General features: G+C 39.7%; 1 protein-coding gene across 1 annotated transcript in view; it reads right to left on the bottom strand.

Annotated features, from left to right (window-relative positions):
- The window catches only part of KANK3 (KN motif and ankyrin repeat domains 3), a 274,252-nt gene that overhangs the window by 164,876 nt on the left and 96,311 nt on the right, over positions 1–13,065 (bottom strand). Inside the window, exon 3 of the mRNA XM_044090687.1 lies at positions 6,651–6,750. Coding sequence (XP_043946622.1) covers positions 6,651–6,750 — 100 coding nt within the window. The remainder of the gene's footprint in view (positions 1–6,650; positions 6,751–13,065) is intronic.

Below are 13,065 nucleotides of genomic sequence, written 5' to 3' on the forward strand. Positions count from 1 at the left end.
AAGTCAGGCTGAATCATTGCAGTGAAGCCAGGAGGACTGTCATGAAACTAGCACTGAAGATTTGTTAAATAAAAAGACAAGGTGCGGCATGGAAAGAGATTGATGTCAATTTCAGAACTGCACAAGGTAAGTACTAACTTACCTGACTATAGTAAAAGGTTAGAGGTAGTAATGGAATACTTGGAAACAGCCATCAGCTCTCATTCTGGCCAGCTGATGGATTTAAAGGGTGGACATGAAGGATGCTAAACACAGAATATCCAACTTGGAAGCAGTTTTGGAACTTTTAAACAAATTTGTAAAGTTCATTAAATGTATATTGGTGGAATGGACTGGAGGGCTGACAGAACATCTAGGAAGTGAGAAAGCCTATTGAGTTTTTCTACTACAGCCATTCTGTGCAAAGTTTCTTAAATCCTTCTTTGATCATTTCCATACCTATGATCGTAAAGAAGGGATGGTCAAAATTGTGATCTTCTAGAAGATGAAGATGGCAGAAACAAAGTGTGGTGTGATCATGATCACTCAATATGAAACAAGGTACATGCAGCTTTTTGTAATGCAATGAATTTGTGAAGGAGAAGGAATTTTACATTTAAATCCAGCCTGCTTCAGAGTGATTATTCCCAAGAAGAGCAGTCACATTTAATGCTCCTAGATGCAGAAAGCTCCATTCTTTGTTACACAGGATAGGGGAGGACTCATTGCAGATTTCAGAGAAAGGACTCTCTGACCACTACAGGACAACAGATTAGGAAAAACAGATTATCTTCTGATCTTTGGAAAAAGATGGTAGACAGGCAGACAACAGGTTTTGCAGTGAATCAGATGCTTAGTAATTTAGAAAGGCTGCAGTTAAGACTGCAAGATTCTGTCACTGAAGGCTGACGTAGGACACTGACTGACTTAAAATGGCTTTTGGCCTAAGACACTGACCGACTTCAATAGCTTTTGGATGGTTGGGCACTTTGGTAATATGATTCACCTGAAATTAATGTACATATATAATATTTGTTCTACCAAAGTTGTGTTTGACTTTAAGCACTAAATATGCAACATAAGGAGTTACTGATTTTCACAAGTACAATTTTTCTTCTTTATAATGCATAGGCGTGTGAATGAATTTGGGGTGTAGTTCCCCAAATGTAAAGGTTTTGGTTTCCAGTGCTGCTTTCCTTTTAAGATTCAAAATTATTAGATGGTCATTGTGTCTACACTACTGCTAACAGTTAAGGGGAACATAGTGTAAGAAGAATTTTTTTTTGTCTTTCTCGCATCCTTCCTTCATTTTACCATCTCATCCCTCATGTCCCATCTTTGCCAGATCTACCAGCGATTCATCAATGTCTCCCTGACTTATTCTGTTAATCTTGCTGTGGCCAGCGATGGGACTTAGCATGTCTGACCATCTGTCCAGGGAGAGTCTTACTTGTCCTACCCTGTTTCTCACCCTCCCCTTTCTGACTACATGGTATGGTCTCAGGAGTAGGCATTCTACGTGGGCTTGCATTGTAGCACCTCACCTCACAGCTCAGAGAAGCCCACTGCCACCTGCTGATCATGCCTCCTCAGACATCTCTAGCCACTGTGGTCAGAAAGTCCTATGTGGCACATCATTACTAAAGGTTTCGCATCCAGGAAGAAAGAGGTTATCGTCTCCCTCTGCTCTTCTCTCATTAAGCCAGAGTACAATTCCCCATTTGGCATGTACCTCACTAGACACCTGCAACAACTGGAGAGGCTGCAAAAGTACCTCACAAATAGGATCCTAGCCCTCAAACACTTCTCCTATATGGACAGATTAAAAAAACTCCAACTATTTTCTGTCTCATAGTGCCTACTTAGAGGTGATCTCTGATAGATTTACAAAGCCATGTCTGACCCAGCTCTGTTAGAAATGCTACATCTAAAGAAATCCCAATCCCTCCGCACCTCACACCACAGAGACCTCAACCTCATTACCACAATCAACAGAAAATGCTGGAGGGACAGGTTCATAACCCAGAGACTACCCATGCTATGGAATAGTTTCCCATACAGGTCAAAAAGATCAACTCACTGGCCCTCTTCAAGAGAGATCTGGATGAGTGGATGGGAAATAGAAAATTCACCCTGGGGATCACTCCATTGGCTCTACATGACAGAGGCACTAGGAACTATGGTCGAGTGGCACTATGCCAGGGTAATCCTACGGGCTAGGCTTGTAAAGGCTCCAGGGACATTAGCCTAGTACATACCTATGAACCTGACAGTTATTCATAAACCAGGTAAGGATCCAACACAAGTTGGGTTGTATACAGCCCAGTACTGATATGTAAACCTGATTATAATTTACACACTAATTGCAAAAAGCACAGCACTTCTGTTCCACTCACTGACTGACCTGGATCAGAGGTGTTTAGTACTTGGTAGAATCACCCTTAAACTATTATGTCATCAAAAGATACCAACAAAAACAGTGCTGGTTGCAAGTCTGGATGCTGAAAATGCATTTGACTGTATGTGGGCAGTATTTATTTGAAGTATATTTAATAAATACCTTGTATTACAACGTAGCCATATAAAGACAGGAAACAGACTTTCCAAAATGTATCAAGTAGGCAGAGACATTAGACAGGACTGCCCTCTTTCTTCTTTTATGCTCTATTTAGACTATCTGTTTCACCCTTCTTGCCAGGGGTTATGTGCTGCAGTCATTTACTTACAAGTTGGCATTACATGTGGTTGATTTGCTCTTATCTGAAAGATCCTCAAAACCATTTGGAAGTAATATTTTAGTAACTTTGTCAATAAGATAAAATTGCTGGATACAACATAAAAATACAAAAGATTCAAATCATAAAGATTATTCATTCACCCGGTTATACATTCTAAGCAACTCCAATCTATTATATCTACTTAGGAGTCAAGCTAACTGATGCAATGAAAGGGTCACTGTTCTTAATACTAGGGAGTGCTTTAAGTAAAGTAAAAGATCTCCATGGGAAACAGAGGAATATTTGTCTGGATAAGATGACGAATCCATGCAGCCCAATGATTTGTAATCAGAGGTATGTATAAATTATTAACTGACAGAAGGCTGGACAAGAATACTAGAAGGATGTTGGTTCTAGAACTAGTAAAATTGTTCAAAAACTCATTGAAGGACACAAAACATCAAGTTGGCTGAAGGAGTTAACTCAAACAGAAATGTTACGAGAGTCTGAGGAAGGCTGCAGGCAACATAGGATCAATTTAAAAAGGAAAAAATGAAGTGGGAACAACACGTGCGTTTGTGTGCTTTATATATATATATATATATATATATATATATATATATATATATATAGTGTACAGTCTATGGTATGAACATCAACTGTAAATTAATAGATTCTTTGAAGGCTTTGAAACTGTATTTAGAGCAAAGGGATGAATGGCTGAAACTTGTCCTTTGGTGCCCAGGAAATTAAGAATATCCAGGTAAAAATGGAGTCATAAGTAATTATATGAAATGTTAAAGCATATATATATTAAATATTCATGACAACCTACCAACTTTCCACAAATACAGATGAAAGTAGATAAAAAACACACACATTTTTTAAAAGAACTTTAAAATAAATATATAAATACTAAAACCATCATAATGTGTTGGACAGATAAACTTGAATCAAAAAACAACAAAAAGAACCTGCAAAACATTATATATACTTATTTTATAGTTTTGCAGCTCTCATTTTTAAAATAGGGGCAATGGATATGTATTCATTCAGCCCTGGGAATCTACTGGCTTCCAATAACAACTGCCAACATATTTCTCTCACCTCTATCCTATTTTCCCACGGGCCCCCCCTCACATCACATTGTACCTTCTCTACAACAAAGAAGCCCCATTTTGCCTGGGGACATGTCAGTGTATGTTTAAACAAGGCATTTTTAATATCTTCGACTCTTAATAGCATATAAATGCTCATAAATCCTCCTTTTGAGTTTACGAGTAGTTTTTCCAATATAAAATGCACCACAGGTTTTACATAGGGCCAAATAAATCAAGCCTTCACTATTACAGTTGGAAAAACTACTACTCTGAATCTGATGGTCTCTTGACAGGATGTATACAGAATCCTAAGTATATATGGGCATTGGGCACATGGCCCCACATTTGTAGGTTCCCAATTTCTTACATGAAACAATAGAACCATTATACTCCAGCAAATCCTTAAGGTTCCTGCCTTTTTTACATGTAAATCCTAGGGTGTTGGTAAACAAAACATCCAACTCTGAATAACACCTAAACCTGCTCCAGTGTTGAGTAATAATGTTTTTAACCCTAGAGGTATTCTGATTATAAAACATCAAATAGTTACCCCCAAGGTTTCTTGATTTCGTCCCTGGTAACGTCACCCCTGGTTGCTGTGTGGTACTCTGCACATTTATTGGTACTATCACACTGGTATCTCCTGTTCCCAAAAAAGGGGAAAACCTATCCTTTCTCCCATTCTTTACTTCCTCCAAAACCTCATCAATTAAATAGTTAGGATACTTCCTAGATATAAACATTTCTTTGACTCTCTGACTTTCGTCTTCGAAGTCAGAGTCCAAAGAGGTCATCCTACAACTACGGACAAATTGTCCCTTGATAATACTTCTCTTCTGTTTAAATGGATGGGAACTGGTGAAATATAGGTACGAGTTAGAAAAGGTTTCCTTTCTATATACATTAGATGTAAACTGCTGCCCTAGGACGTCTTTTTTAATAGTGACGTCCACAAAGTTCATATAGTCATGTGTAATATGGGAAGTAAATTTCAAAAAATTAGTGGTATGGTTTAGATAGTCTATGAATTCTGTTAACTTTTCCATACTACCTTTCCAAAAAATGCAAATATCATCCAGGTAACGTTTGTAATACACCCAATATTGTGCATATTCAGACAAACACAAACTTCTCTTCCCAAACCATGAGCACAATGTTGGCATAAGTAGGGGCACAACTTGCCCCATGGCCACTCCCTGGATCTGTTTAAACAACTCACCCTCAAAAAATATAAAGTTATGTTTCAATACCAAATCCATCAACTCTGTATAAACCAGAAAAGTATTGTGGTCAAGTTTTCCATGTTGGTGAATGGCATCCTGGAACCATTCTGACCCTGTAGAATGTGGAATCACATTAAATAAATCCTGAATATCAAGGGTTACAAATATTAAGGAATCTGAATACATGTTACTATTAATTCCCAGGAGTCCTTAAGTATACCATTGGCCCTAACCCAAATATCTTTTAATTTTATATCCAAAAATTTGGCCAACGGATGGGTTTTAGAGCCATTGGCTGCCACAATGGGTCTCAGGGGTGGATCCTCCACACTTTTATGTACCTTGGGTATCCCGAAAATAGCAGGGATACGGGGTCTGTCCACACTGAGATACTTAAAGGTGTCCTGGTTTATAAAATTGTCATTCAGCATGTCCTGTAAAACCAAATCAATCTTACGGTATGCTAAGTTAATCTCATTCTTGGATACCCTAACATACCTATTGGTATCATTAAGCATATCCATCATCTTACTGGAATACAAAATACTGTCCATGAAGACCACCCCTCCACCTTTATCGGGTTGCATCACCCTCAGGTATCTATTTTCTTGAATGGATTTGAGAAGTACTTTTTCTTCTCTAGTCATGTTAAATTTACCATGCCATCCCCACCCCTATAAAGATTCCTGATTTCTTCTTCGACCTCCCTTTCAAAATTTTTTAGCTGGGGGTGTATAGGGGGATTATAGGTACTAGGTCTTCTAATACCAATATTAGTACCACCATCCTGTTGCCCCTGAAACATATCTAAATTATTTTTCCGTAGAAAAATCCTCAAGTCTATTAAGCTGTCCACTAAATTACCCCCTGTAGAGGGGATGAATTTAAAACCTTTTGAAAATAAAAGAAAATGTTACCTGTCAATCTCCTCACTACTGTAATTGTAAATTTTAAAGTTATGTAGGGTGTGACATGGTCCATCCACAGTAATATTCCCTGTACTCCATTGGTCCAACATGTTGGCTAGTCCCCCTTCCTGGCTACCACTCTTAAAATAGAAGAAATACTGAAAGGGACAAGGTCTTTGTTTTCCTCACAGCTAGAAATAACAAATACAATAATCATTAGAAAGAGGAAATGAAAGACACCACCAAAACAAGAGATGGAATTTTTTTTTGAGAGTTACTGGAAAGTAGAATGCATTCCAAATTAGTGTTTCCTTTTGATGCATGTTATTTGATTAATTGCCGAGCAAGAAAGATTGTGCTGTAATGTTTTTGAATTGACTGCATCAAATTATCAATGCATATTAAAAAATATGTGCATAAGTGTATATAATGTACTTATGAGGTATTCCTACTTTTTTTTTTTATAGACAGCAAACAAACTGCTGCTACAAACCTACAAATACAGCTGATCATACATATATGCGTGTGTGTTTGCATTATTAAAATAACTCTGAAGTTTTCAAAATAAAAATACAATTTAAAAAGATAACATTTTCAGTTTATGACAAACAAATGCATGACATCAGTACAGAAAGAGACAAGTTCGGCTGAATGTACCCTTGAAATATTTAGCCCCCTACAGCCTAGGCTCACATAAAAAGCCCAAATTCATGAAAGACGTACTCTCCATTAAGAATACCAACAAACTGCAAACTCTTCTTTCCCCCGTTTGTTTCGGAGTTTGACGTGCCGTCTTTCCTTTTCATGATTGATTTCAGGGCACCTATGAACACAGACAAGAGAGAGTGGGCTGCAGTCTGCCATTTTATGAAAAATAAATCAAACACAAAAATAAATCTTAATAAGATTAAGAGAATGCATTTTCTTATTTAAAATGTTAAAATATAAAAAAAAAAACAATTAAGTTTATTAGATTTTTCTTCAAGACCCTCCGCTAAGCTGCTGGCATCAGAAACCTTCAGATATGATCAAGATCAACCCTCTAACTGGGACTACTGGCTGAGAAGGTTGTTTTGTTTTATTTAACATTTAACTGGATAAGTGGGCTGGGTCCCACAGACTCTTTTTAGCCAGTACCTGGGCCAAAAGGGTAACTATGACCATATTTGGACAGTCTTGTATAGTTAAACAACTTAAGCATATTTTTGGAAGGTGCAAGGAAACATGAGAACTTGGCGAAAACCCATGCTGATATGGGGAACATGCAAACTCCAAACAAATTGTGACCAGAGTCTGTATTGAACCCTGGACCCTACAGCTGTGAGGGAAGATCTTCTTGCTAAGCCACTACCCCCAGCTATGAACTTATGAACTGGATGCTCATTCAGGTTTCACACAAAATAGGAGTGACAGCAGCTGTGGAATATGGGGACACTTTAGGTGCCAGGCTTTTGGGAAATTCCTCAGTATGTATATCCTTTGGCATTAAAAATACTATAATGTGTAGGTATGTGCACACTTTATAGTTGAACGTCTAAAGTGTGTTCTGTTAGAAGAGGGGACTAATGCTCTGGGCTTTTAAAAAGCTGCTTCCTTACCAAGGTACAGGGGTTTGATTCCATCCACTTCCACTTGCTGTCGTGCAATGCAGCAAGTCAGTTAACCAGACAGTGCTTCCCTGTTGCCCTTGAAAAAGGTACAGTTGTGCCCAAGGGTCAACAAAAGAAAAATAAAATGAAATACTGTACATGACTTGTTTTGGGAGCAGTGCCTTCTGCCAAAACACTCATTCTGATTAAAATACTGTTTTCAAATTGGTGCTTTCTCTGAAGATGCTTCTACAAAACCCAGGCATATTCTTTTGTATAAACAACGTCAGCCATCTTTGAGGTAGTGATATTACGTAACAGTGAAACTGAAGGACACAACCTCTACAGCTAACAATGTGCCAGGCTTGCGAGACTTGCCCCCCCCCAAAAAAAATACTTCAAGCAGTCAAGCAGATATCAATTTTCAAGCTTCTGTATGCGTTCAGAATTGCATGTTTGTTATCCTTGTTTTTGACAAATACTGACGGAAATGAATGGGATATCACTGCATTACAGATTAAGCTTCTTAAATAATTAACATGATTTTTCAGTTAAGATTTCCTCCTTTAACATTACTGTCATGTAGTTTATACTAAGTCTAGAAAGATGCAGATTCTTAACATTTTCTTTCTTCCTTATCTGTTTGTAATTACATAGTTTAAAGATAAATGCCACCTGTGTTCTGGCAATTAAGTACAGACTGTTGAGATTAGCAGCTGTAAGTTTTTAGCCTGCAATTCTGTGTTTAATTCCCTCAGCTTCCAATGGCATTTTCTGACCATCAGTAAACAGAATTACTTCCAAAGAAGTGGTTTGACCCAAACATTCTCATAAGCTGCAGTGGTTTCTAAAAATATCTGACCACTCTTCCTTCCTGCAGGAAGCTTATCAAGGTTGACGGTTTTGCCTAATTTCCCACCATCACAAGGTGCTCTCACTGTGCCAATAAAGGAAGAGGAGTTCCATCTAAACCATCACTTCCCAGCTGTGAAATGCCGCAAGGTTCCATTCATCAGCATTGAACAATGGGCTATTACAGTGTAAATGTTTCCTTATGGATAAGGTTCAGCACAGGATAACAATGAGAAACTGGTACATCACGGTTATGTAAATGTGCTGCAATGTTATTAAAAAACAACAAAAGCATGTCAGTCCTATTGGAGAAAGTGTCAACAACTGCTAGCATAGACACCAGATCAACCGCTGGACAAGAACAGACTTAGTACACAAAAACATGTATGTGTACAAATACATTATACATGTAAAACCATACATAACATGCTATAGTTACGTCTGATCTTAAATCCTCAGCAACGGAAAAAGTCCAGTTTAAAAGGTACAGTTGTATAAAATCTTGTCATAACAGTAGATGTGCTTCTCTTTACTGTTGCAGTATTCATAACCTAAAGGATCTCCTGCCCAGGATAGCCCAATGCCTGGCCAGTATACCAAAGCCTTTAGTAGCAGTTATAGGAGTTGTATGTCACATGTACGCTCCCAGCACAAGGCATAGAGCATAAAGCTGATGTACAGATGCACATATTCAGGACTGAAAAAGCCTGAGGAAGAACAGAATTCCCAAGTGATGAGGAAAAATATCTAAATCCAAAAGGATGGAAAGCAGAAGAGCCCCTCATCCAGGAGGGCAAGAAAGAACGGGCTAGAGCAGAGGGGGCAGGAGGAAGTAGGGAGTGACAATGAAGAGAAACATCTATGAGGGGGTGCTGAAAAGTTCCAAGCCCAACCTAGAAGGGAATGGTGTGGAGCTCTGAAACTTGCAAGTTATTCAACATTATACAACCCAAAGTTCAACACACCTGGCACATCATGTCAGAAGTTTCTGTAATCTGCCAAAAAAAGTCTGGTCACTGAAATCCTGCTCTGCTGCTGCATCACCTCTGAATCACTCAAAAATCGCTGCCCTTTCAAACGCTTTTAAGGTTTGGAAACAGGAACTAGATAGAGGACGACCTGGTGTTTCCTTCCTGCAGCTTTCCTCTCCTTTTCTTCATTGACTCCTTTAAATCAGCACAGCAAGTTGTAGCACTATTCTGCATTAACTGTTTGGCCCCGTGGAAGATGCACCATTCTGCATTAACTGTTTGGCCCCTTGGAAGATGCACCATTCTGCATTAACTGTTTGGCCCCTTGGAAGATGCACTATTCTGCATTAACTGTTTGGCCCCTTGGAAGATGCACTATTCTGCATTAACTGTTTGGCCCCTTGGAAGATGCACTATTCTGCATTAACTGTTTGGCCCCTTGGAAGATGCACTATTCTGCATTAACTGTTTTGCCCCTTGAAAGACAGTCAGTCATTACAACACCTTTCTGATCCCAAAACACTGGGGTCATGACCTTTCCTGCTGACTTTAGGATCTTGAACTTCTTTGGTCTTGGTGAATCTGAATGCCGCCACTGCATGGACGGTTTTGGCTCAGGATCATAGTGGTGTAACCATGTTTCATCAACAGTAACTAGTCATTCCAAAAAGTTGTCACCTGCTCAATGTAAATCCTGCAAAATCAACTTGGAAGTGTCCATTAGACGTCTTTTCTTGCTGGCATTCAAACATCTGGGCACACACTTGACTAAAAGCTTCTGCATACCCAGCTGCTCATGGATTATAAACCCAACACATTCCCTGGATATCTGTAGTGTCTCAACAATTGTTTTAGCCAATATTCACCGATCCACCAAAATCAGGACATGAACATGGTCAACAATTTCAGTAGATGACACCGTTTGAGGCCCATCAGACCATGCTGTATCTTCTACCTCGAAATCTCCATGCTGAACGTTTGCATACCACTTTATAGTTGCGTAAGAAGGGTACTTGCCATTCAATGTTTGTACCATACATTCATCGATTTCCTTTAGAGTTTTCCTCTGCAGGAATAGGAATTTCATGATGGCTCGGAGTTCCACACTTGAAAATTCCACACTTTTTGTTAACATGGTTCAATGAATTATCTGAAATAATGTCCAAATGTAGCATTATGATTATGCAAATTGGCACTTTGCAAGATGAAATAGCCCTCTTTTCAGCTACAGAGGCAAAATAATGCTCAGAATGTAGAAAGATGGTCGAGCTTAGAACTTTTCAGCACCCCCTCGTACTGATATGGTAAGATTTTATGCAACTGTACTATACCCATCCATATCACTGTTGCAGTATTCTTTGACTAAGGGAGAGTACAAGAGCTCAACAGGAAGCCTGGGAGGAGGATGGCACAGAAAAGTCATCCAGAAACCTATCAGAATAGCCCAGGCAAAGCCAGCTCCAGCCCTGGAAATAATATCCAACTTGTAATGCTAAGTGAAAGTATTAACAGAGGACAAACTAGCAACCCCAAGGATGGAATAGGGATCCAGACCTTGAAAAAGGTGTCTGAGGAAGCAACAGTGGAAGACATTTACCATGAAAAGAAATGGCCTTAGAAATTCAGAAAGAGATGGTTTGCTTTGAAACGGCCAAACCTGAAAACCTTGGATGAAAGAAAGCAACAAACTTCTCAGATTTGCAACTAACCTTAGTTTTATCCAGTAATATCTGAGCTGTCTATGGAAATCCAAGGTTCCTATGTATTTACTAGGCTAATGAATGCAAGGGCCTTTTTAAACCTATCCATGCTTCTCAAATCTGAAGAGTTCTTGTACAATTGATAAGTGTATATATATTTGCTCCCCATTTGGGGGGCACCTGACATCTGGGGCAAGAATAACTGAATAAAATGGCGTTGGCTGCATGTTTTATACTCCTGACGACCCGACGTAATGGAAGAGGAGACAGCAGCTGATGCAGGACCAAAGACTTTTGTTATTCAGGCCAATTGAGGGCAACCTGCCAGCAGATTACCCAAATGTAACGACTGCAACAGTGAAACATGAAGAACATCGGGAAATGACAGAAGCCTTCCCCGTAGAGTCAGGAAGGTCAGAAACAACTTTGGAAACCTGAGAAAGGAGGGCCAAAACATACCTGGTCACTTGAATCTGGAAGTTGATTGCCCGAAAGGATAAAGTGGCAGCAGTCCGGCCCTACTATCTTTATCTGAAGGCAGTAACTTGTTAGAGGGCAACAGCTTGGAGGGCTTCTCAGAAGACAAAGACACTATAGAAGGGTATTTATAAGGTTTACATTAGTCAGGCACCTTTGTAAAATCTAAAGGGTTTCTTGGATGCAGGGGGCTGAGAATCAGGGGCCACAGAAGCTGCTGAAAAAAATGTATCCAGGAGAGCAGCCAGAACAGGGGGAACACAGCTTGTAATACATTTTCTGAATGCAGTGACTTGAGAACAATCCCACTTAAAAACTCCATGATGCAGGCAATTGTTTCTCCAAAGGAGAGTTCCTCCAAAGGGGAAAGTGGATTAATAGAATCCTCTTCCTCTGAACCACAGTCCAGGAGGAAGAAATTTGAGAAGAGTAAGCCAAGAACTCCTCCCCAGAATCCACATCCTCATTTGAAGCATCTAGTTCCCTGGATCTTTTAGGAGGAGTAGAAGACCAGGGAGGGACAAACACTCTTTGAAGAGACTGTAAAGCCATTAAAGCATTAAATAACCCCCCCCCCCCCCAAGTAAAACCCTGCCATTCACATTGCAGATCCTAACTGCAGGGAAAATGTGCTTGGTTTCAGTTTCTTTTTCTGTGGGACATCTGCAAAAAACTCCCTCTGAAGGTCAGACCCCTGGCAACATTCAACAAGTGTAGTAGGGATGTCCTCCCTAAGATCTGTTGAATTCCCTCTCAGTCCCTCAGATATAGATCAGCAGAAGATTACCCCTCATAGTCAGGAACAGATGTTAGTAAAACCTCAGAGGACAAGAAGTCAGATCCATGCTGGCGTGAGACAGGATCTCAGCAGAGGAATCTGAGGCAACCACTGGACAATCCTCTGGGCTTCCACTAGCCTCAAGAGAGACCTCCAGTGAGGCTGGAAAGCAGCCATATCAGACCTTAGAGTTTTGGCCTTTTTCTTGGCAGACAACTGACCCTGGGGACAGGAAGACTCTGCCATAGCATGTTGAGCCAACACAGCTTAAGTTGCTGGTTTTCAAGGTAAATAAAAAGGAGAGAGACAACAACGTGGGGTCTTAGAACAGATAGAACACTGTGTATGTTCATGAGATGCACCCAAACAGAAAAGACACTGGTCATGACAGTTGTCATGGAGAATCTGCCCCCCACACTGACATTCTTCTCTTTCTGGATGACCTGAACCAAACAGCACTAAAAAAATAAAAATAAAAAAAAGAGATCACCTCCACTGGGGCACTTATCTGAAACATAGTGTGGTAAACCAGCATTCAGATCAGATTGATAACATTATTCAGTCTGGTGGCAAAGTAGTTCTGAATGCGTGCATCCATACATCACATTTATGCCCTACGCCTTTCGTGTGGGGGAGCGTACATGTGACGTACAACGCCTATAAGTACTAAATGCTTTGATATACTGGCTGGATGTTGGGCTACCCTTGGCAAGACATCCCTTAGGTTAGGAAATACTCCAACAGTGATATGGAAGGCCATCATGTGTTACA

This window comes from Protopterus annectens, chromosome 13.part0 (genome assembly GCF_019279795.1).
Source record: "Protopterus annectens isolate FY-2018-M chromosome 13.part0, PAN1.0, whole genome shotgun sequence".
Lineage (NCBI taxonomy): Eukaryota > Metazoa > Chordata > Ceratodontiformes > Protopteridae > Protopterus > Protopterus annectens.